The sequence below is a fragment of the Ostrea edulis genome, chromosome 2 (assembly GCF_947568905.1).
Source record: "Ostrea edulis chromosome 2, xbOstEdul1.1, whole genome shotgun sequence".
Lineage (NCBI taxonomy): Eukaryota > Metazoa > Mollusca > Bivalvia > Ostreida > Ostreidae > Ostrea > Ostrea edulis.
Genome location: NC_079165.1, coordinates 26383269 through 26408672, shown reverse-complemented (window position 1 = coordinate 26408672; position 25404 = coordinate 26383269). Strand labels below are relative to the sequence as shown.

The 25404-nt window shown below is 35.2% G+C and overlaps 1 protein-coding gene across 1 annotated transcript; it reads right to left on the bottom strand.

The window, feature by feature from the left end:
* Positions 1-1639: 1639 nt before the first annotated feature.
* LOC125678917 (serine/threonine-protein kinase N2-like) lies at positions 1640-25383 on the bottom strand. Its single transcript, XM_048917723.2, has 21 exons — positions 25110-25383; positions 20805-21120; positions 18940-19031; positions 17697-17865; positions 17309-17463; positions 14830-15059; positions 14119-14273; positions 12102-12211; positions 11485-11628; positions 11128-11203; positions 10496-10627; positions 10146-10309; positions 9555-9769; positions 9029-9101; positions 8504-8683; positions 5693-5844; positions 5240-5459; positions 4490-4597; positions 4040-4120; positions 3212-3271; positions 1640-3067 (listed from the first exon to the last, which is right to left on the bottom strand). The coding sequence occupies exons 1-21, from the start codon at positions 25140-25142 to the stop codon at positions 2924-2926; spliced, it is 3009 nt and encodes a 1002-aa protein (XP_048773680.1). The 5' UTR covers positions 25143-25383; the 3' UTR covers positions 1640-2923.
* Positions 25384-25404: the final 21 nt, after the last annotated feature.

Below are 25404 nucleotides of genomic sequence, written 5' to 3'. Positions count from 1 at the left end.
TTACATATAGATTGCTTAATAGAATCTTCTTCCTGTATGGTACTTTACCACTTTAAGTGTATTTTCATACCATGTGGTGCTTAGGGATGTCTTATGTGATTAATATAAATATTTACAAGTGCATTTAAAATCTATGGTTGGATACTGATGGACTGAATCTAGCACTTGAAGCTGTCTAAATCTATGGTTGGATACTGATGGACTGGATCTAGCACTTGAAGCTGTCTAAATCTATGGTTGGATACTGATGGACTGGATCTAGCACTTGGAAGCTGTCTAAAGATGTTGCATTGACAGTCTTGTGTGGATTCAAGTTTGTTTTTAACAGAAATTTTAACATGTTTAGAACAAAATGAGATGTGCTAAACACTAAAAACTATTAAATTATGTTCAGAATTAACTTGTAAATTGAAAACTCTGCTTTAAACAAACTTGTACTGGTATATCTAGCCTATAAGTAAACAAAAACAGGGCATGAGCCTTGATTTCATAACAAACAATTGCAAGATCTGTAAGTCATTACCCCATTGGCTAGGTTGGGGTCAACATTTTTCATGGTTGTAAAGCGAGTTCTACTCTTTTCAAACTCCTCTTCTGAAGCATCCTCATAATGTTAGGGGTCCCAAGTCCACTCGTGTCTGCTGGACATTATGCTTCTGAAGGCGACTCCAGTGAGCACTGTGGTCCATGGGCCTCGTGTTTTTCATTCATTTCATGTCTATGATGGGTCAGAAATTAGACAGCTTTAAGGAGTATGCTACACCAGATTTTCAACTTCAAGATATTGTTGTACATATCCTCCACTTTTCATTTACATCAAATTTCTCTGGTGTAGCATACCTCCTGATTTAAAACCCCTGCTGTACTTAAACCTGCAACCTAGTTCACCAATCGGTATGCTAACCTACTGAGCTACTCGGCTAGGTATTTAAATTGAGAAGGAAAAGTCAAATATTGCTGATATCGATTTTTTTCTCCATGTTTTTAAAGGAAGTCAGCCATTATGACGATGTAGAGTACCTCCTTAATTATATGTTTTGTACAGGTTAACGTGTGTTGGGTGGATTTTATACATTTTAGTACAGCAGGTTTAATATTGCTAAAGAATAACGTAGAAATAATAAAGATTACAGGACATCTAATGTATTAAAGGAACTTCTATTGATTATTCAGGAAGTGGGCGTCAGCATGGTCAAGCTGTCTTCAGAAGATTTTTCTTTCTTCCCACAAAAACCCAAATGGGGTCATGACTTAACCCAACTAAAATCCACACAACATATCGGATTGCCATATATTCATTTATCGTGAACAATTTTGTCCCCAATTCTAGCCCTACCCCAACCCATGGTCATATTTTTTTTTTAAATCAAATTTTCCCCATATTTCTTAAGTAAATCATGAAATCTCTATTGTAAAAAGAATCGAGTCTGACTTGGTTAGACCATAACAATGACAATTATCTGATTCCACTACAATGACAATTATCTGATTCCACTATAGTGACAATTATCTGATTCCACTATAGTGACAATTATCTGATTCCACTACAATGACAATTATCTGATTCCACTATAGTGACAATTATCTGATTCCACTACTGCATGTCTTCCATTCTACAGTAAACAAACCAAAACATCCGCTTATTTTATATTTATTCGTAATAACTCCCAATAAAATAACTGGGCAATGAATTCCCTCAATAGCAACAATCAATATGAAATGTTTACAAAGCTAATGCTCTAATTAATTCATAACTTTCCAAGTATTCATATCATTCAGTATTCAGCTCCATCCTAACGGACGCTGTGATGCACACATCTTCACCAAAAACATTAAAGAAATATCACAGTAGTGGGGGGGAAGATATTATCATGTAGATCAGTCACCATCCACCATCAGAGCAGGTGATCTTGTAGTTTAGTCACCGACCACCATCAGAGCAGGTGCTCTTGTAGTTTAGTCACCGTCCACCATCAGAGCAGGTGCTCTTGTAGATCAGTCACCGACCACCATCAGAGCAGGTGCTCTTGTAGTTTAGTCACCGTCCACCATCAGAGCAGGTGCTCTTGTAGTTAGTCACCGTCCACCATGAGAGCAGGTGCTCTTGTAGATCAGTCACCGACCACCATCAGAGCAGGTGCTCTTGTAGTTTAGTCACCGTCCACCATCAGAGCAGGTGCTCTTGTAGTTAGTCACCGTCCACCATGAGAGCAGGTGCTCTTGTAGATCAGTCACCGACCACCATCAGAGCAGGTGCTCTTGTAGTTTAGTCACCGTCCACCATCAGAGCAGGTGCTCTTGTAGTTTAGTCACCGTCCACCATCAGAGCAGGTGCTTGTAGATCAGTCACCGAATACATCAGAGCAGGTGCTCTTGTAGTTTAGTCACCGTCCACCATCAGAGCAGGTGCTTGTAGATCAGTCACCGAATACATCAGAGCAGGTGCTCTTGTAGTTTAGTCACCGTCCACCATCAGAGCAGGTGCTCTCCCACAAATATCTTGTCTGAACAATATTATGACCGAATGCACCAACATTTAACCCTTGTAGATTTGCACAACTCTTTGCAGTTTATTTTTCCCTGTAGTTTACAGAAATGAATGGCAACTAACGATATTCATCCCTGTTCCAGAACTAATGACAATGAAATGGGGAAATCAGTGCGAATTTGTTCTTGCTACATGGTATGATGACGTGCATAAATGTTTTCTTTATAACCTCCCAACAGAAAAGCAGTGGTTTTGTTCTAACATATAATACTTTGTGGTATGTGATTCAAGCAACGTTTCACAAAATTAGCAATCTTTAATCCGCATTGCTTATTCTGTTTGCTTGATCAACACCAGTAAAAAATGCTGGCATCGTGTACACTGGAAGAAATACTGAAGCAGAATGTTTCAGATAGGTGACCTTCGACCTTACTGCTAGCACCAATCAGCAATGTAATTAAAGTCTTTGAACAGTATTTGATCTTCAGCAGATAATGATTTACGGTCTTTGGCAGGAGTTAGCACAGCTCGCTCTTGAGTAAACTCTTCATCAAAATTGCTCACATCTTCAGAATGTTTCTACAAGATAAAAATTGTGGATATCAATTTCATAAAACATATCAGATATCAATTCTGTTAAATGCAGTTACATAATGTAGTAACAAGTTCTTCTTTTCTTAAAAATATATTTAATGATGTAAAATTACTGATACAAATTCTTACCACTGTTGGAACGAAAGGAGGCTTGACTTTCTTCATGAGCAAGTCATCCCAAGCCAAATTCTGCAAAAGAACACCAGTTTGTCAACTTACATTTATCAAAAAGCAAATTACCAAACAGAATTACTTGGATTTGGCCAATTACTGAATGACTAGTTACCCAAAAGAATGCATACTGTACATGTACATTTAGAATTGTGCTTATAAGTAACTGTTGATTAACTGGCTAGATGTACTGTCACACTTAGAATTGTGTTTATAAGTAACTGTTGATTAACTGGCTAGATGTACTGACATTTAGAATTGTGTTTATAAGTAACTGTTGATTAACTGGCTAGATGTACTGACATTTAGAATTGTGTTTATAAGTAACTGTTGATTAACTGGCTAGATGTACTGACATTTAGAATTGTGTTTATAAGTAACTGTTGATTAACTGGCTAGATGTACTGTCACATTTAGAATTGTGTTTATAAGTAACTGTTGATTAACTGGCTAGATGTACTGTCACATTTAGAATTGTGTTTATAAGTAACTGTTGATTAACTGGCTAGATGTACTGTCACATTTAGAATTGTGTTTATAAGTAACTGTTGATTAACTGGCTAGATGTACTGACATTTAGAATTGTGTTTATAAGTAACTGTTGATTAACTGGCTAGATGTACTGACATTTAAAATTGTGTTTATAAGTAACTGTTGATTAACTGGCTAGATGTACTGACATTTAGAATTGTGTTTATAAGTAACTGTTGATTAACTGGCTAGATGTACTGACATTTAGAATTGTGTTTATAAGTAACTGTTGATTAACTGGTTAGATGTACTGACCCTATAGAAGGCTTGTTTCTTTACGTCTTCAGCATCTCTTTCACTTGATCCCAGTCTGCGGTCCGGATTCCTTCTCAAAAGCTGAAATTAAAAATAATACATATTTGTTGCCTTCTGAGCTTAATACACGCCTTTTTGTATACATGTAACATAATGAATATACACCATGTATCGTATTTTGTTTCTTTGAATTTCATTTCATCAAAATACCGTATATGCAGAATTTTTAGCGAGAATTTAATTTTGGCATTCTTAGCAAAAGTGATGAGGTTGCTAAAATTGAAAATCTCCAAACAATTTATTCCATATCAGAGGTTACCTCTCCTAGAATTATACTCGCTAAATGAATATACCCATTTTTATGGAAAAATCGCTAAATTTTTGTCTCGCTAAAAATTCCACTTGTATGGCATTTGATCTTCTCCCAACTAAGAAGTAGAAGACACATACCCTTCTCATGATGGCTATGGACTCCGTGGACAAAAAGCGGGGGTATCGGACCTCCTCATTTACGATGCTATCAAACACCTCCTCCTCGTCATCTCCTGGGAAGGGGGACTTGAAAATCAAATCACAAGTTCTTAGGCAAATCAACATAGACTACAGACAAACAGCATATAAGTTGGATATAAATCCTTCAAGTTTAGTGTCATCTGCTTCAAAAAAAGCTTCCCACTTTTATTCTCCAAACCAGATCATGCACTGTACAACATCAACTCCAAAGCACAGGGATTTAAAGTTATTTACATTTTCTCCATTATTTGATAGAGCAGCTGACTTACCTCTTCCACCAGCATTTTTACATCTACTTCATTATTTACTAGAGAAACTACAGGACTGACCTCTCCCACCAGCATTTTTACATCTACTTCATTATTTACTAGAGAAACTCTAGGACTGACCTCTCCCACCTGCATTTTTACACCTACTTCATTATTTACTAGAGAACTTCCAGAACTTGCCTCTCCCACCAGCATTTTTACATTAGTTCATTATTTACTAGAGAAACTCCAGAACTTACCTCTTCCACCAGCATTTTTACATCTACTTCATTATTTACTAGAGAAACTCCAGAACTTACCTCTCCCACCAGCATTTTTACATTTACTTTATTATTTACTAGAGAACATCCAGAACTTGCTTCTCCCACAAGCATTTTTACATTAGTTCATTATTTACTAGAGAAACTCCAGAACTTACCTCTCCCACCAGCATTTCAAAAATAAGTACACCAAGGCCCCACCAGTCCACTGATCTCGTGTACGACGTCTCGGTCAGAACCTCAGGGGCGAGGAACTCTGGGGTACCACAGAATGTGCTGGTCCTGTCACCGAAGCCCATCCCCTCCTTACACAACCCAAAGTCTGCTATCTTCAAATAACCCTCCTGGTCTAGTAGTAAATTATCTAATTTCAAATCCCTGAAAGCCAAAAAGTGCATTTATTTTCTAAAAATATTTCCTAAAAATGGAGAATTCAACGAGTAGAAAGACACAATTCCTCTAAAAGTGTGGATTACAAAACTACTACTGTCAGAGTATATCAACAATACTGGAAACCCTTTGAAATTGTCAGTTGGAGTGAATTTTTTTCCTTACTTTTAGTTGTTCATATTCATTTTGAACACAGTGAATGTTACAGACATTGTTCTTACCTATACACAATACTATGCTCATGTAAATACTGGAGACCTAAGACCACACAACCAGAGTAAAACACAGTGCGAGGCTCGGAGAACACGTCGCTGTGGATATGCATCATTAAGTCTCCTCCACAGGCGTACTCCATCACAAAAATCACGTGAGCCTGAAACAGAAAGACATCATGCACATAGCCCCTCCTCACATAACATGTATATATATATATATATATATATATATAAACATGTAGATGTACTATTACTATAAGGCAAGCACACAGCCTTAATAAAAAAAAACCTGTATATATTAAACACTAGCATTTTAAAATCATAATGCTATGCACTTTTAACACCTAAAAATTTACAAGAATAGTTTTTTTATGATGAATTGTATCGCTGTTTAAATCGTTACATTAACTCCATTTTGAGATTCTGTGATGCATACAGTGAATTCTTTAAAGGACACATCGCATGTTTTTAAACTTTATAATTTTTTCAGCAAAATTAATTCATTTCATGCCTAAAACTACTTTACATGTGTTTTAAATGAAACAGTTTGCGAAGTTTTCTAGTTTGAAAGTGATGAAATTCAAATCTTGCGATATGCATATTTTCTTCGATAGTTTAAGTGCCATTATCTGTGACGTCATATGCGACCTCGAGCGAGAAGATTTGAAAACAGTTGATAGCCATTTCACAAACAGATTAGATTTAAATGACAAACAAACAATTATCACATTAACAGCTTGTATATAACACTGCATTAGGGTGTTTTGTGCCGTTTAAGGGTGTACTTGCTGTCAGTAGAGAGGATTTGGACTGTGTTTTTTTCAATTTTCAAAGGAAGGTATGAGGGACAAGACGTGAATATTTTTTTGACTTTGCCATAAAACCCCCCAGTAGAATTTGTCCCTGTACATTTTCAAACAAGCACTTGGACAAAGACGTAGATAAACTGCGACAAAATGGTTCTATCGAAGCTACGCACTGTTACATATAGGCCTACGGCATATGCTTTCCGTTCTGCTCTCGAATTCAATACACACTCGCACCAACTGACCTTCACCTTGTAACAACATATAGGCAGAACTTTGCTAGCAGTGTCTACCAACTGGTAGTTTTAAAAAAGAAATTTAAAGATAAAAGAACTTTCAATTATAAATAATAAAATATATTTCCCGACTTTGAATTGAATTCTAATGCTTTCATTTTTTTTTAAGGAATGCGTACGTGTTTACAACAACAGCATGCTGAGCTCCCACTTCCTAAATAACAACGTGTTGATAACAAAAAATAACAAGAGGTACTGTGAGCAATGCTCAATAAGAATACCCCCCACTTACCCAAATCTCCCAAAGGGTGTTGGTAAAAGGTATAAACTACCTCTTTTCTGAGTGTAAAAAACAAATGGCATGACAAACTGAACCATATTGCTACTTCGATGTCCAGTAAGCGTGACCTTTGACCTTTTGACCCCAAAATCGATAGGGAACATCTTCATCCCATGGGTAGTCCATATGTATGATATGGTGACTGTAGGTGGAAAGGATAACGCTTTAGAGCCTGGAAACCATATTGCTACTTCAATGTCCAGTGCGTGACCTTTGACCTTTTGACCCCAAAATCGATAGGGAACATCTTCATCCCATGGGTAGTCCATATATATGATATGGTGACGGTAGGTGGAAAGGATAATGCTTTAGAGCCCGGAAACCATTGCGTCTACAGACGGACGGACAGACAGATGGACAACCCGATTCCAGTATACCCCCCCCCCCCCCCAAACTTGTTGCAGGGGGTATAATGATTAGGCCTAATAAAATTGCTTTAATAAAATAATTTAAAAGTATTGTGATTTTCACAATAAGTTTGATCATTATTATTTTTATTTTTTTTTTAAATGCACCCGTGACAGTAGGCCTAGTTGTCAATGATACATAATCGTATCATAATTTAGGCCTGTCTAACTTCTCCAAAAATAAATTTAATAATAATTGCACTGTTTATTTTAGAAAAGCAACAACGCTAATTACAGTTGTTTACAGAAATGGCATTACCAAATTGTGTTTAGACAGTGATTTATTTACTCGCAAATTTATGCAGATTTCATACTCGCTTTTCTCACTACATTTGGGTCGCTATTTGTATGCACTGGTGGCTAAAAGATATAAAACTCGGGAAATTTGTCAACATCGAAATAAATGTTATCCATGGTAAATAAATTAGGCCCCTAAAACCCGAGCTTTTAAAAATATCTAACACTACTTTTACAACAAGTTGATCAACGAAGGTCGCATATGACGTCACTGTACCACGTGACTACCTATCTAATTAACTAGGCTTTTTGAAATCGGGGCTTAGATTTAAGTCCGTATTGTGGCTAATTATCGCAATACTTCAGCGAACGAACTATTACAATTAACTTCTATAAGCATAAGGAAGACAAAATGCATATAATTCTGTATACTTTGAAAATACGAGATGTGTCCTTTAATAATTGAGATTAGCTCTCAGTGTCTGTTCAGCATTCATTTGTGTGTGTAAATCAAACAGTCAATACAATCGACTGCACCCATTCAAAGGGAGGCGACTCATACACAATAATATATATTGTATCAGTCAAGACTTCGCCATATTCCTCAAGTACGGTAAATCGCACAATCTCATATTTCATACCAATGTGTAGTGTTTCATCAACACAAATGTGTACTTAACTCTCAGTGTACATAATCACTTACACAGTATCATAAAGCTATCCTTGAAATTGCTGAGAAAAACTGGATAATAATTTTGTTTGCCAGTATTGCATATAATGGGCATTCTTACCTCTGTTTGAAAACAAGCAAATAGATTAACAAGGAATGGATGGCGCATGGAATTAATAACTTCGAAGATCCTCTTCTCCGACATCAAGCTTTCGACTTCATCTCGGGCTATGATGTCTGGTTTTTTCAGAGCTTTTAAGGCATAATATTCATTGGTATTCTTATACTCCGCCAGGATAACCTGTTAGTGAGAAAACAATGGGTCAAATTTACGTACATCGTGAAAAAAAATCCACTGGGTCAAAATTGCGTAGATCTCGGAAAAACATGCATTTTCATACATTGCGATCTAATTACGTAGAGCTATGAAAAACCTGCATTTTCACATGTTGCGATCTATCTTAAAATGCAGATAATGAAAGATCAATATTGGATAGGGGATCAATTGGACATGAAATGCATTTCAAAGAATTACTAAAACCATAAAAGTGATAAAAATCAACGCAAAGATGTATATCTATAAAGCATTAAATTCTATCCCGACATTCAGACACTTAAGGAAGCATTCCGTAGCAAAGATCCCTACTTTTCCGAAATGCCCTCGTCCCAGTACACTGATAGGCCTGAACTCATCCATGTTCACATGCTGGCTCGAATAGCTGCGTAAAAAAAAGTAGCAAAGATAAATCTTGTGCTCATACATAAAACACACAACCTCACAGTGTCAGGGTCATGGAAAACATTGGGAGATATTGACACTGTAAGTAGGCAAGCATGCAACAAATACTGTAAATTCCTAATTATATGTGAGGAATTTATTATCGCGTAATTTCGCAAGAAGAATTACTCATGAATACAAATCACTCACTTTTATCTGTATATTGCTAAAACACATGTAAAGACTCTTGAGCAACAGAGCACTTGCGAATTTATGTTCTTGCGATTTGACGTATTCGAGTAATTTCGCGATATTAAATGCTCGCATAAAATAAGGAACTTACAGTATTGGATTCCAGACTAAGAGTAAGAAAATGAAGCATGACAGAAAAAGAAAATAAATACCAATATATACATTAGAAGTGTACATAAATATGACAGTATATCAAACCTACTCGGTTTCCATTGCATATGACTGAGTCCTGGAAGACTTGGGCGTTTCTGCTGCGGAGTGAGAAGGCAGGCGTGATTGGACAGAGGGGGGAGATGGAGCACGATATTCCTTGTAAGACACCGGCCGTTTATCTACTGGAGGTGGCTCCATATTGTCCAGATCAATGACATTGGACTGATGATCATCTGGCAGGAAGTCAAAAGACTTCAAGGCATCCTGTACACAAGCATTAAACACTTCACATCAGTGGTGTATTTGTAGAATTTTACACATGAAATATGCTAAAGAAAAAAAAAATTCTTACAAGAATCCCCCAACAAATTTCAAAATTATTGAGACAAATATGCAAAAATGAAGAGGTACATATGAAAGTCTATATATTATAAATTTTCTGGGTGTGGACAAAATCTGGTGACAGGAGATGTACACATACAGTTTGCAGTCTATGTAACCTGTAGTTAATGTTGTAAACTTTCTTTTTTGAATTTCCTTCTTTATAAGCTGTCTTACTGTTATGCCCTCTGGGCCCAAAATTGGAATAAACTTATCTTATCTTATCTGTACACTGTATGTAGTAGTGCTAATGGCCTACCTGTACAGCTATTTCTTGTTGGTGAGGGGGCGTTGTGAATTCATTTTGTTTATAAAGTATGGAAGGCGGAGAAGAATCAGGTACACGAGGGGGTCTATCCTCGGGGGACATCGGCTCAAAATTAATCTGGTGAATAGGGGGCCCCCTGTCTGAAGCCATTATACCTGCAGATGGTCAAAGATGATAAAAGTTAAAAATTCAGTGTCGTATCATTTCAATACAACATAAGTACACCTTTATCTCAGCATCATCCCAGAAAAATCAGCACATAAACCAAAACTTTAAAATCACATTATCTTGGATCTGAGCTTCAGTTACACAGGAATTGACCAAAAAATTTCTATACAAACCTGGAGAGGTAATTTGAGTAGGTGGGGTGAGGGCATTGGAGTCCACACACTGTTGAGGCAGTGACCTTTTCATTAAACGCCCCCAAGTGGCAACATTAATATTGACTTGTTTCGCTCTCAAAATGTCCTTCCCTACAAGAAAATCAAACCACATGATACACTTGTCAGACTAACATGTGCGTACATCATTCTTTATCTTCATAACTAAAAATGTTTTCAAGGATTCACTTAACTATTATCTTAAATGTCATTTTTAATTCTAAATTAATATATACAGTAAAACACGCTTATAATGGAGGTTTGCTCTAACTGTGTTTCCTGTATAATGAAGTTTGGTTGTAATGAACTGTTTTTCGCTGGCCCTGAAGGTTCTCTATAACCGTGTTTTACTGTACAATGAAGTTTGGTTATAATGAACTCCTTTTCGCTAGCCCCGGATGTTCGCTAGAACCATGTTTTACTGTGTACTAAAGTTTGGTTATAATGAACGCTGGCTCTGGAGGTTCGCTAGAACTGGGTTTTTTTTTAACTGAAGACAAGTAATTTGATTCCCTTAAAACAATGGAGAATAATTGAGACATTCTACGAGTCACACAGGTGGAAAATATTTCCCCCCCATACATCAGCCGTACCTTTGTGTTTGGGAAATATTTTTCTCTGTCTTTGTAGCTTGGGTATTCTGGACAAAGTGGGATTTAAAAATGTAATCTGAAATGACATTGCGCATACATGTATATCAAATAAATACGGGGGTATGATAAATGCTGATTCACAGCAATTATCAAGTATAGCACTAATAATGCTCTTTTTATCACATTATGTAATTTTTCTACTGTCTATTCACAAATGAAACAGTATATGTAGTTTTTTAATGTACATAAACAAAGTAAATTTCTTTTAGAAATTCTGTGATCGATGTTTAATGACAGAAATTCATGGAAGAATTTTTTTATCTGACATTTTTTTTAAACTCGCCCCTTTGTACAAACCTCAGCAAACAGTATTCCCTGTGGTTCCAGATGAATGGCCATGCCATGTCGCTGGTTATCCAGGAAATCCTCCAGTCTCAGGAATTTAATAGCTGCCATTTGCCTCCAATCTCGCCAGTATATTGCTATTTCTAATTCTCTAGACTGCAAACAAATTTAAAAAAAAATTCTAGAAAAAACTGTAATGATTATAAACAACAAATATATGCACTGTATACTGCTTTGAATTTGCTCTTAGCCATTTTCACTTTTTCCAAACTGATTGCAGTGAAAACTGCCTAATCCAACACTTGGGTAACTGGGTAATCCCTTTCACTGGGCATTCCGATCCTTATTTTCATTCTTACTTTCACTTTACAATTGTGCTTGTTTTATAATATACCCATCAATAATCTGTGTTTTGATATTGTTAAAATTCACTGAGAGTGATCCGATCTTCCGGATCTTCACACTGTGGTAATCTGAATCCAGAATTCATGTCTCTCTGAAACTGATATATCAATGCACAGGATCGACCACGTCACAAACAGAACTGTGTACACAATTTTGAACTCTTGGTCTAGTTCTATACTAATTCTGTGATCCCAGCACTGCTGGCAATGAGATTTTGTACTCACTCTGTCTAGTTCTATACTAATTCTGTGATCCCAGCACTGCTGGCTATGAGATTTCCAGCTTGTCTGAGCCATCTGTTGGTTGTCTAGTTTTACCACTGCCATCACCTCATCTGTAACAGAATATTATCATACAATCAACAACCCAGAATGTTATCATAGCACCTTGTTTATATAACTAACAACCACAGCCAACTCACAATACTTATTACTGTATATCATGAGTCTACAGCATGTGCTGATGGTTTTCCCAATGGTCTGTAACATTTACTTGTCTACTGTGTGAGAATGTTTGCTTATTTTTAATGCTGTAAATTAGTGTTACAGCACACTTCTATTGGTGTTTAAGAGTGCTGTAAATTAGTGTTACAACACATCTCTATTGGTGTTTAAGAGTGCTGTAAATAAGTGTTACAGCACACTTCTTTTGGTGTTACAACACACTTCTATTGGTGTTTAAGAGTGCTGTAAATTAGTGTTACAACACACTTCTTTTGGAATTTAAGAATGCTGTAAATCAGTGTTACAGCACATTTCTTTTGTTGTTTAAGAGTGCTGTAAATTAGTGTTACAACACACTTCTTTTGGTGTTACAACACACTTCTTTTGGAATTTAAGAATGCTGTAAATTAGTGTTACAACACACTTCTTTTGGTGTTACAACACACTTCTTTAGGAATTTAAGAATGCTGTAAATTAGTGTTACAGAACACTTCTTTTGGTGTTACAACACACTTCTACTGGTGTTTAAGAGTGCTGTAAATTAGTGTTACAGCACACTTCTTTTGTTGTTTAAGAGTGCTGTAAATTAGTGTTACAACACACTTCTTTTGTTGTTTAAGAATGCTGTAAATTAGTGTTACAGCACACTTCTTTCAGAATTTAAGAATGCTGTAAATTAGTGTTACAACACACTTCTTTTGGAATTTAAGAATGCTGTAAATTAGTGTTACAACACACTTCTATTGGCATTTAAGAATGCTGTAAATTAATGTTCTAGCCCACTTTTTTTGTTCTAGTTACTGACTATCCTTAGTTCTTCTAGAAAAAAAATTGTGACATTATGAAGTTAAAAATATCATGTTTATGTACTAATTATCATTACTTCCTGAAAGAGTTCTCAAACATATACATGTAAAAGCCCCTTCACAAAGTTCAAAATATCATATTTGACATCAAGAACTAGTACATTTACGTGTGGATCTCTGACTTTCCAGTTTTCTGGTTTATAGGCACACATAGTGGTCCTATTGACCTTTGCAAAACATACTTAGGAACTACTTAGTAATTCTATCTGTCATAAACTTTGGCATTCAAACACTTCCTCCTTTTTTAAGACGACTGATAACTGTCTGCTTACAGCAATTATGAGCTATACAAGATAAAATCTTCAATTCTGAGCTATACAAGATAAAATCTTCATATTTTGTCCAGTGAAAGGCAAGAAAAATTAGACGAAGGTCATACAGGATGTGTTTGTGAAACATTGGTGCTCCCGTATGGCAGCCAGATAATAATGGTACCCAAAGGAAGATGTTGTCACGGGGAATACACATGTGAAATATGAAAGCCCTATTAATAGTCAAAAGTATGGCTTAGGTTAAATTTGTCAAAAGTAGGTCAAACTCCCTGGTCAAGGTCATGAGGTAAAATCATTTTGGTATTCAAAGGAAGGTCTTGTCAAAAGGGAGGATACACATGTGAAATACGAAAAGACCTATCACCATCCATTCAAAAGTGATGGCCAAAGTTAAAGTTTTTGCAGACAGGCAAACAGATAAACAGATTAAAAGACAAATAGATGGACAGACCAAACAGAAGTTTCGATAATGGGGGCATAATAAAAAGGTAAAAGTTTAAATTCAAAGACAAGAGAAAGGTCAAAGACAAGTGAAACGTCAAAGACAACTGAGAAGTCAAAATTTTCTTGGGTCAGAGTTGTACATCAAGCTATAAACCTTGCTATTGTGAGACCCTATTTGCTAACACCTGTTGTTCTGCGTGCGTGAATGCTACTCACTCGATAACTCCTCCTTCACAGTGTATGTTTTGGTGCTGCTCCGTTTTGATCCCCGGAGTAAACTTTTACTTTCACCAGGACTTGACAACAGAAGTTGTAAGTTGTCCTTTTTTCTTCCAGGAATGTCTTCTAGTAACCCTTGGCAACCAACAAGCCTGGTCACAAAACAAAAAAACAACTTAACATGTGTAAATGTCACTCAACACTTTCACTGCCAAATTTCTTTTAAAACAATTCTCATTCACTGCCAAATATTTTAAATTAAATTTACTAAAATAAAATTCATAAATACTATACTAAAATATACTTCATAAATACTATATTAAAAGATTATTCATGAATACTATATCAAAATATAATTCATTGATACTATACTAAAATATACTGCATAAATACTATACTAAACAAGAAATGTTTGTATAACATATATGCCCCCATGGTGCAAAATTGAAAAGGGTTATACACATGCATCATTTAATTGATAGTAGTGCCAAACTAATTCAAGATATTGAGCAGACAATATCTTCCATTGTCCAGAGTGGGTTGACTATGTGGTGATCCTAATTTTCAAGTGCCTCCCCCCTGTCCCATGTATGTTTTACTGGAACAGCCCTCAGTTAAATCTAACTTAACTTTTGTGCAACTGGGTCCTGGTTGTCCGTGATAAAAATATCTAGTTAATAATAAAGAAACAATTTCCTCATCACCTACCTAACTTCCAGTTTGCCTGTAATGGCTGCTGATTTCGAGAAAGGAGAGGAATTTTGTGCCTTTGAGTCTCTGGTTAACGTAGCATAGCCTGGGGACATTGTAACGGAATCCAGCTCTTTCTTCAGCATTTCAATCTTTTTAGACTTGGGTTCAAGTTCATTGCACCGATTTTCCAATGAGATTCTTAACAGCTCAAGTTTCTGACTTGATTCTGTCAGTTTCAGTGTTGCCTACACAGAAATGACAAAATAAGGAATTAGCAATCATTTCAGAAACATTTCATATCTCAAATGAAATAAAATCATTTCAGAATAACTTCAGCATATCTCAAATGAAATAAAATCATTTTAAAATAATTTCAGCATATCTCAAATGAAATACAATTATTTCAGAATAATTTCAGCATATCTCAAATAAAATATAATCATTTCAGAATAACTTCAGCATATCTCAAATGAAATAAAATCATTTCAAAATAACTTCAGCATATCTCAAATGAAATACAATCATTTTGGATTCAGCATATCTCAAATGGAATACAGTCATTTCAGAATGATTTCAATGTACGGGTGTGATTACTGATGGGTATAAAGTAATTGGCATTATTATCGAGAGTAAACCCTATAAAATTTTATCAATTGTTTGTGAAAATCAGTGGCATATGGCATTATGCGGAGTTAGCATTGTAACGGGGGAGTCAACATGGGGAGAAATCTGTTCAATAGGATTTTCAGGCAATAAGCAGGAATGGCATTATAACTGGGGGGCAATATATTGAAGGAGAACTGTACCATCATTTCAGGTTAACTTCAGCATATCTTACTTATATTACTTATTCACACTAAAAAATGGGGGAAAATGCCTCCCTCATCAAATATTGGAAAAACTGGCCTGAGAACCAGATAATTCATTTTTAATGGCCAAACTATGAGCTACTAAATATACATGTACAATGTACATAAGTAATTTTTCACCCAATGAAGTCTAAAAAATAATGATCAGGTATAAAATTGGTAACTTTACATGTATCTAGGTCATTTTTCAGTGAAATCTGAATAACAATGATCAGAGAAATCTGAATAACAATGATCAGAGAAATCTGAATAACAATGATCAGAGAAATCTGAATAACAATGATCAGAGAAATCTGAATAACAATGATCAGAGAAATCTGAATAACAATGATCAGAGAAATCTGAATAACAATGATCAGAGAAATCTGAATAACAATGATCAGAGAAATCTGAATAACAATGATCAGTGAAATCTGAATAACAATGATCAGTGAAATCTGAATAACAATGATCAGTGAAATCTGAATAACAATGATCAGTGAAATCTGAAGAACAATGATCAGTGAAATCTGAAGAACAATGATCAGTGAAATCTGAAGAACAATGATCAGTGAAATCTGAAGAACAATGATCAGTGAAATCTGAATAACAATGATCAGTGAAATCTGAAGAACAATGATCAGTGAAATCTGAAGAACAATGATCAGTGAAATCTGAAGAACAATGATCAGTGAAATCTGAAGAACAATGATCAGTGAAATCTGAAGAACAATGATCAGTGAAATCTGAATAACAATGATCAGTGAAATCTGAAGAACAATGATCAGTGAAATCTGAAGAACAATGATCAGTGAAATCTGAAGAACAATGATCAGTGAAATCTGAAGAACAATGATCAGTGAAATCTGAAGAACAATGATCAGTGAAATCTGAAGAACAATGATCAGTGAAATCTGAAGAACAATGATCAGTGAAATCTGAAGAACAATGATCAGTGAAATCTGAAGAACAATGATCAGAGAAATCTGAATAACAATGATCAGAGAAATCTGAATAACAATGATCAGTGAAATCTGAATAACAATGATCAGTGAAATCTGAATAACAATGATCAGTGAAATCTGAATAACAATGATCAGTGAAATCTGAAGAACAATGATCAGAGAAATCTGAATAACAATGATCAGAGAAATCTGAATAACAATGATCAGTGAAATCTGAATAACAATGATCAGTGGAATCTGAATAACAATGATCAGAGAAATCTGAATAACAATGATCAGAGAAATCTGAATAACAATGATCAGTGAAATCTGAATAACAATGATCAGAGAAATCTGAATAACAATGATCAGTGAAATCTGAATAACAATGATCAGTGAAATCTGAATAACAATGATCAGAGAAATCTGAATAACAATGATCAGTGAAATCTGAATAACAATGATCAGTGAAATCTGAATAACAATGATCAGAGAAATCTGAATAACAATGATCAGTGAAATCTGAATAACAATGATCAGAGAAATCTGAATAACAATGATCAGAGAAATCTGAATAACAATGATCAGTGAAATCTGAATAACAATGATCAGAGAAATCTGAATAACAATGATCAGAGAAATCTGAATAACAATGATCAGTGAAATCTGAATAACAATGATCAGAGATGGACCCCTCTCTACCTCTTTCAGAGCTTTACTGTCGGGAGACTTGGTGTTCTGAAGCAGCTTCAGGACATTCTTGGCCCCCTCTTGTACAGCCGCTTCTATCTTTAGATGATGTCGCATCTCCTCAATCCTCAACTCAAAGGGAGACAACACCTCACAACGCTGGCTGGCTGCAATGTAGGTTCAAAGCTTTTTTCAATCATTTGAAGTAGTACATCATAGTTTAGAAATTTCTGTTGCAAACCGACAGCTTTTCATCTACAGGGATTTTCAGCCGTAAATTCAGATGTTCATGTGTATTGTATACAGTAGATAACATAAACTGTTCACGTTTATCAAGAACATGTAAGTCTAAGTGCCGTGCTTCATTACTTTCTCTACCAGAGAATCAACATATTTTTACCATCGTCTGTATTTGTAGCATCTTGAGTAACTTTGAGAATCTGCATTCTGATGATTTCCATTTTAGTTTTCGCATCAGACAACATCTGTTGGGCCTCGGCAAGCATCTTCTTGTCACGAAAATTGCCACTGCTGTACATATTAATCATGTTTTCAGCTCCCTGCTTCACCTGTAAAAAAATAAAAAATAAATATATCACCAATAACTCACTAGTTATCGGAATTCATTTTTTTTAATCAAACATGATATTAGAGATATGACTGCTGAAAATATTCATATACACCAAGATAATTAATTAAACGGTGTGCAATAAAGTGTTATCCTTGATAACCAATTCCACAGTATGCAATAAATAGTTATAATTTAGTATAGGTAAGTACGCATTATTCAGTCTCGTTGACTAATATAAATATTCTACGACGATTGTCCATCTCTGTTCTCTCTGTACACAGGCGACACTGACAGTACTTGTGGGTATGTGACAATGGTCAAGACAATTCCATGATTTAGAAAAAGGCAGTGACCATTTTTTTAGCCAGATCCACGATTTAGAAAAAGGTAGTCACTATTCTTCTGCCAAATGCTTGGCATCACAGATTAATATGACAGATGAAACATTCAAAATCAAGTCAAGTGTTGCTTTCAAATGAAATGATAAAGAACCCCTAACTCCACAGATCTCAGTTCCCTAATTCCACAATTCCCAGTCTATAACATTACAGGACCTTAATCCCAACATAAAGAACACAAGGCCAAAATAAAAAATATGTGTGTTTCTGGTTTCCAGATCTTACCAGGTCCTATGTTTTTGCAGTGGACCCGAAATATTTTATTGATGATATTTATAAATAAAGTAAAAATTCGGATTTCTCAAACCAGAATGATTTTCATTTTGCATTTGAGTTTCTCTGATTAACATTTTGACTACTATTGATCTTCATAATGTTTGAAAAGTATTTGTAATGTAGACAGGCTTGTATTTAAAGTGTATCTAAACCTGAGTTTTCGAATGAAATGTCTTAATAAAATGATTTACCTACCTACCCTACCTAAATCTGGGGGAAGCGAAATAGAAAACACACACATATATTTCTATTTTGCAATCCACGGCGCATGTACAACCTGAACTTAACAGATATTGACCATGGCATACGCTACATTTAAATACTGGTGTCATCTTGAGGAGTGAAATATTCTTGTTGAGTGAGATACAACACCCCACCCCGGTCTAAATGAATCTGACCTTGTTTTCGATGTTATACTGTTTTTGTAGAGAAGTCAGTCTCTGTGACACGGGATCCATGTCCCCCGCATCCTTATCTCTCTCCTTGTCATCTAAAAATAGCAACAGAAACCTCACATTATAACTGTGAAAGAAAGGGCAATCATCAAGCAAACTAGGACACATACCCAAGATCTCTCATAAACTCTGCAGACATTCTATCAATAGATCTTTTATCATTTGGTTACATCTATGACTGCAACGCAAAAACATTAATTTTTCATGAAACATCTGAAACAATTTCATAATCAAACCTGTAAAATTGCTACTATTTTATGGCCGATGGAAATAGATTTTATTATCTATTTTACTCAGCTCATGAGCATGTCCTTTAATATTTTCTCTCTTAAAACTCATTCCTAAAACATTATTAGAAATGAAGTGAGAAGGAATTAAGGATTCTTGAGCTCAATTTTATTGAATATAGGATACCCAAAATTTTGGATACACCAAATGATGTAGGATTTTGCTGTGTTTAAATGGGATTTTCTATTATCTGATCAACAATGTAAATCGGTCATTAATATATAAAATGAAGCAATAAAAAGACATTTCTGAAGGAATTCAATTTTTGGGCAATGTTTCCCCATTGAATTTTCAAGTAAAGATTTGTGAACAATGCGAAAATAAGGGTAATTTCATATGAACATTTCGAGGTAAATATGGATTTTTAACATTACAAAAGTCTATAACATACATTTTTGGGGTATTCTATGTCCTAAATGCAACATTCCATTACCTTGAATTTTCAAAACCATACTTCAGTACATATACACCTAACACTAGAGCAATGATAACTGGTAGGGTATTCTAATGAACCCATCATCACACAGATCAGGGTTTTCTGATAGGATTAAACTGTCACAAACAGGAGGATGGTGTTATAAACACAATATAATAGAAACCTATCTGTACAGCTGTCAATGCCATCAATACTTAGCCTGGTGTAAAGACAATCAAAACTGACAACAACAAAATGTTAGCTCTGTACAGATTTCTCAGCCATAGACCTCTCCTTGTTTATTGACCAGAGGTGACCTACAGAAGTGCATTTCATATCTCCTGTGATTAGTTGAAGTGGAACAAGTGGCTGTAAATCTCGGAGGGAAACAATTTAAACCACTCCTGGTGTTCTGTGATAGATTCCACAAGTGTCCACGTTTTTCTGATGTCATTTGGGTATACAGACTACACGGATGTGGTAGTTTTCGTAGATCCCGTAGCGGTTAAAGAAAATCCAGACAAAATGTCCCCATATGAAAATCAAACTTTCTCACTGCGTATCATTGAAAGCCGCTCTACTATTAAAAACTAGTTTAACGAGGGTATTAAATAAGTTATTTGTATTTTCAGTATCTGTGTTTTAATTCAGGATGAAAAGTCCGTATAACCCATGTTAAACAGCATTCTCTCCTTTATAAAATTAAACACAATAGTCACTTCTAAACTGACTACAAACGACAATTCTGATTTGTTAAATAAAAGTTTTGAAAACTTACCAGACATTTCTGTGACTTTATCAAAAAGTTTTATATATCTATGTAGGAATAATTTAAAATATTTTACCAGACCAAAGCAAATTTTAACAGATTTTGCTGGTGGTCTGGTGACTTTTGAATTGGCCGTTTGAAGTTTTAAGTCTGAATGTAAATTTCTCTAACCCTCCTAATCTAATTCTTATGCCTCTTCATTGTTATGGTTTTTTGAGTTGACATGGCGTGACAACGTATCGTGGACACAAGGAGATATATTTTTTGACATTAACTGACACAGAGTATCGTGGAAACGGTCGGACACCAGGATATAGATTTTTGAGATAACATTACCTGACAGAGTATCGTGGAAGCTGGTGCTGTTGGACACCAGGAGATAGGCGTTGATTTCCTGTAAGTCATTCTGGAGTTCCTTCAGCTTGTTATTAGACTTCTTCACAATACTCTGGACATCGGACATACTCTTCTTATCAGTTGTCACCTCCTTCAACTTCTCCGCCCCCTCTTTGATCTTCATCTCCTTTCTGATTTCCTTTTTGAGATGTTCCCTCATTTCCTCCAACCTCTGTTGTAAGTCATTCTCAGTTAAGTTTGGGTCGAATCCAAACCTCTTCCCAATTTCCGTGTAGGAGTTGACTATGGCACCTCCCTGTTAAATTCAATCCACAACATGATGCGTGAATTTTACACGTCTAAATCATGTTTAAGTGATAAAACACAACAAAAAATTGGATTTCATTTACTTAGACCACTAATTGTACTACAGTACAACGCCTGTTGAATACCTATTGTATCTACCACATTTAGATCGATTGATTGAATATTGTCTAACGTCCCTTGCGAAAATATTTCACTTATATGGAGATGTCACCACTGCTGGTGAAGGGCTGCAAAATTTAGGCATATGCTCGGCGTTTATGGCCATTGAACAAGGAGGGATCTTAATTGTGTGACACAGGACCGCAGTTTTTGCAATCTCATCCGCAATTTAGACCTTACAACGTTGCATTCAGTCATGAACGTTTAATCTTATCATCACTGGCTTAAAATGCTACTGGCATGGCAAAGATAAAGTCTAAAGGATTTATTCTGTAGCAATATAAACTAAAACAAGTTCCACAACTTATAGTTTTTTGTCGGCTGGGATATTGGCATGAAGGGGTCATCACTGATGTGGGAGGAAACCATAACACCCAGAGGAAACCCACGTACCTGAGTGGGCACCGTAGTTAACCCAGTAACTAGAATCTTTAGTCAATGACTATAGCAACATACTCATTTGCTTTAAAGCCACTGTAAAACTAGTACCCGGAGGAAACCCATGTATCTGAGTGGCAGGAACATGGGAATATTGTTTTTGTCGGTCTTCTGCTCGCCCGTCTCTAACTTTTACGTTACTTGATCATAATTTTTTAACCATACATACAAAGACTTTATAATTGGTAAAGTGAATTCAAAGGTGATTTAGGTCAAGGATATATATCCCATAAATGTCAAGGTCATATAATTAGGGTGAAAGGTCAATATGAAAGCACAACTGGATTAGGGTCACTCAGGTCATAGCATTTCATAAACACATCTTAATTCCTTCCTTGCTCTCCTGTCAGGCTAGTACTACTATGATTTCAGATAGCCCTGTATCAAAATTTTATATATTCAAAGACAATCTATAAATTACTATTTAGTTTGTAGCATCTTTCTGTATGTCAATTCTTACTACTGAGCGTCTAAAAAGCTAATAATAATTACCAAACATGTACGTCAATTTTTACTACTGAGCGTCTACAAGGCTAATAATAATTACCAAACATAAATGAATATATGTAAGGCCAATTCAACTTAATTAGTAGATTATCATCTAGGGTCTCCAAAAAGTATGGGGCGAGTGGGAGGATTTTATTTTTTAATTTTTATTTTCTGAGAAAAATATTAATGACAAACGAGGTTTTTTTTTCAACAGAAGTGCTTCATTTAATGCAAGATGGATATCAATCTATGCTTATTTCACATACGAATTCCAGGTTAAGCTTAATTCCAAACACAAGAAGATACCAAACTTCTTCAAGATTTACGCTCGTAAGAATGCAAGTAACCATATTCTTCATGTGACTTTTCACGTTGCTATACCGAAAATGTAAACAAAAAGTGTAAAAACCTGAGTTGGACATGAACATTTTCTGGAAATCGCAAGTTTCGCAAAATAAAAAAAAATCGGGGCGGGCGGGGATGATAATCTATCAATTAAGTTGAATTGGCCTAAATATGTAACAATCGAATAAAAAAAAAAACCCTGATTGATCGATTGTATATTGTTTAATGTTCCCCTTGAGAATTTTTCACTCATATGGAGACATCACCAGTAACATAACTCATTATATATATAACTTTCACATGACTAGTAGTATGCATTTTTCTGCCTTTTCTGCTATCTCTTTCAATCATAAGTAAATAAAGATGTATCAAATTCTCTTACAAAATTCCTATAACTGAGAACAAACATCTCAAATACTTCACCTGAAATTACCACTTCCTTGTTAAGATAAAAATATACATGCAAGAAGTACATAACAACCAACAGACCTTACAAAACATAGCTGCTGATGTGTACTAGTCACTAATTACGAGATAGATCGAAGTTTACTTTTTTCACTACTAGCAAATTTTAGCGAGTGGATTATTTTCCAAACATTTACAGGAATTGAAGAAAACAAAGATGCATCTATATCAAAATACGCATATGAAAATAAAGTGCAATATTGAGAGTTCTTTCATTTACCATTTATTGAATTATTAGAACGATATCATTGATGCATGGTGAGGGTCATAGGGAGTACATTTGTACTCGCTGTCCAGAGATCAACCCCTATTCACAACATCACATATGGATCGAAATCTTGAAGACTGTTAGTGTCATTTCCAAATATATACATACATTTAAAACATTTGGTCATGGAGATTTTATATTTTTAAAAATCTAGTTGAAAAACTCAATGTCAGACAGCAGGAGAGCAGTAACACTAAGACTGACTGAGAATGACCTCGTCCTTAATTATTCATTTGATCCACGTTTACTTTTTCAATACGTTTGTAATGCACACGACAAAATTATTGTAAACTTCAAAGTACAGCAAATAAAACAATTTTAAAAAAATCTGGGGGTTTTTACTCACAAAAATTGCAACCACTTGTGATTTTTCACTCGCAATTTCAACTTTGAACTCGCATTTAGCAAGTATTTCCACTTAATTTTGTTGCCAGTACTTTGAAGTAAAATCAATTCTGATTGATCTCGTTGATTTCAATACATAAGCTGTAGCATCACATAACAATGGTGTTTGTTACAACTTACGACATCTGCAATGAAATGGTTGTATAGTTTCAATTTATGTGTGTACTTTCATCAATAACTTTGACAGGTAGAATTCATTTTACTGGCCCCTAGATATTGAATTGAGCATGCAAGTCTATGACATCACTATATGTTTGTGCTTACGTCACCATTTTGTGATTCTGAACGTTCGAACAAGAATTCAAAGTAGAATCATGCACTAAATATGCTGTAATTTCTGTCCCAATACCAAAGCATTTCATAACAAAAATCATAAGATTTTCAAATAATTTACTTTGTCTAATTAATCAATAGAGTTTAATACATAATTGCCTTTAAAAACTTGCACATTGAGATTTCAACTTCCTAACCACTCATATTATGGTTTTGCTTATATCAAAACAGCCTCTGTCATAAAGTGCTATACAGAGCCTGCTCTGTATGCATTGAAACAACATAAACACTGTTTTCATATTTCTGTTTCAAAACAGTTAAATGACATTTTTCATTATGCACCAAGTTAAATTTTTCATTATAAACATGATTAACTCATCCATAGTGATAGAATTCTGTTTTGGACCAAAAGAGCAAGAAACCTGGCAGTGCATATGATTTTCCATTTTGTTTTTAATCACGAACAATATCAAATATCGTATTTAAGCTCCTTTTCTTGATGACCAGTAAAGTTGTTTCTTTTCACTTGTGTTGGTATTATCTGCTATCAAGTAGATGGTTAAAAACCTGTCAACAGCACTATATACACAATCCCTTCTTCTAACTTACCCAGGACTTATCTAATCAACAAAATCTCATCACGAATTATAATCTGTTTGGGTAAACATTTACGACCCATCATTTACCCTGTAGGGTTGAGGTTCTGAGGGCTGCAACCTCCATTTCAATTTTAATCGACCTAGGAATACACCCTGTCCATGTCTGAATTTATTGAACCTAGTTTAAACAGGTCATACCCCTATCGCCCATGTCAGTTCCATATCTGGCATCTGTATTTCGGCTCTTTGATCATTTACTTTAAAAATTCAGACGAACAACAATTAATGTTTGGAAAGTTTGGAAAGCATCAAGTAACAACATGTACTTTTGAATTTATTGCTGGACCTGTTTAAAGGTTACCGTAGCTATACTATAGGTATAGCCTGAAGAGACGGTACAAGAGAGTCGAAGGGTGGAGTCGCCGAATAAAAATCAATCTCCGGGGAAATGCCCGAACTTGCAATTGCTATATATATGTTAAAGAGTTATCTTAATTTGTAATTAACACTTCAATAACGTATTTAATCATTACTTACCTGATAGTAGGAGGTGCCCGAGTCTGTCGCCATCTTTGTTGTTTTTCTGACAAGGAAATGAGTTTCCGAGATAAGGAATAATCTTACGCAATGAAACTTCCTCTCTCAAAACGGTGTTTTATTCATGAAACTGTCAATTCTCTTTCATTTGCATAATTTTCAAAAGATCTAATGATAACCTAATAGTTTATGGACGCGAAATGAATTTCATCTTCTAGGCCTCTTGGTAGACATTTTTCCTACTGATCCGACATGAAAAAGCACGTGACAAGGTCATTCATTGAATAAACCAATC

Bases quoted from the DNA above. Each gene is read 5' to 3' on its own strand.
- LOC125678917 (XM_048917723.2), bottom strand. From the start codon at position 25,142: ATGGCGACAGACTCGGGCACCTCCTACTATCAG. The intron at 14,274-14,829 runs GTAGGTGATGAG...TTTTGTGACCAG, and splicing joins ACAGGCAAACTGGAAGTTAG to GCTTGTTGGTTGCCAAGGGT. The intron at 10,310-10,495 runs GTTTGTATAGAA...GACCATCTGCAG, and splicing joins TACTCAAATTACCTCTCCAG to GTATAATGGCTTCAGACAGG.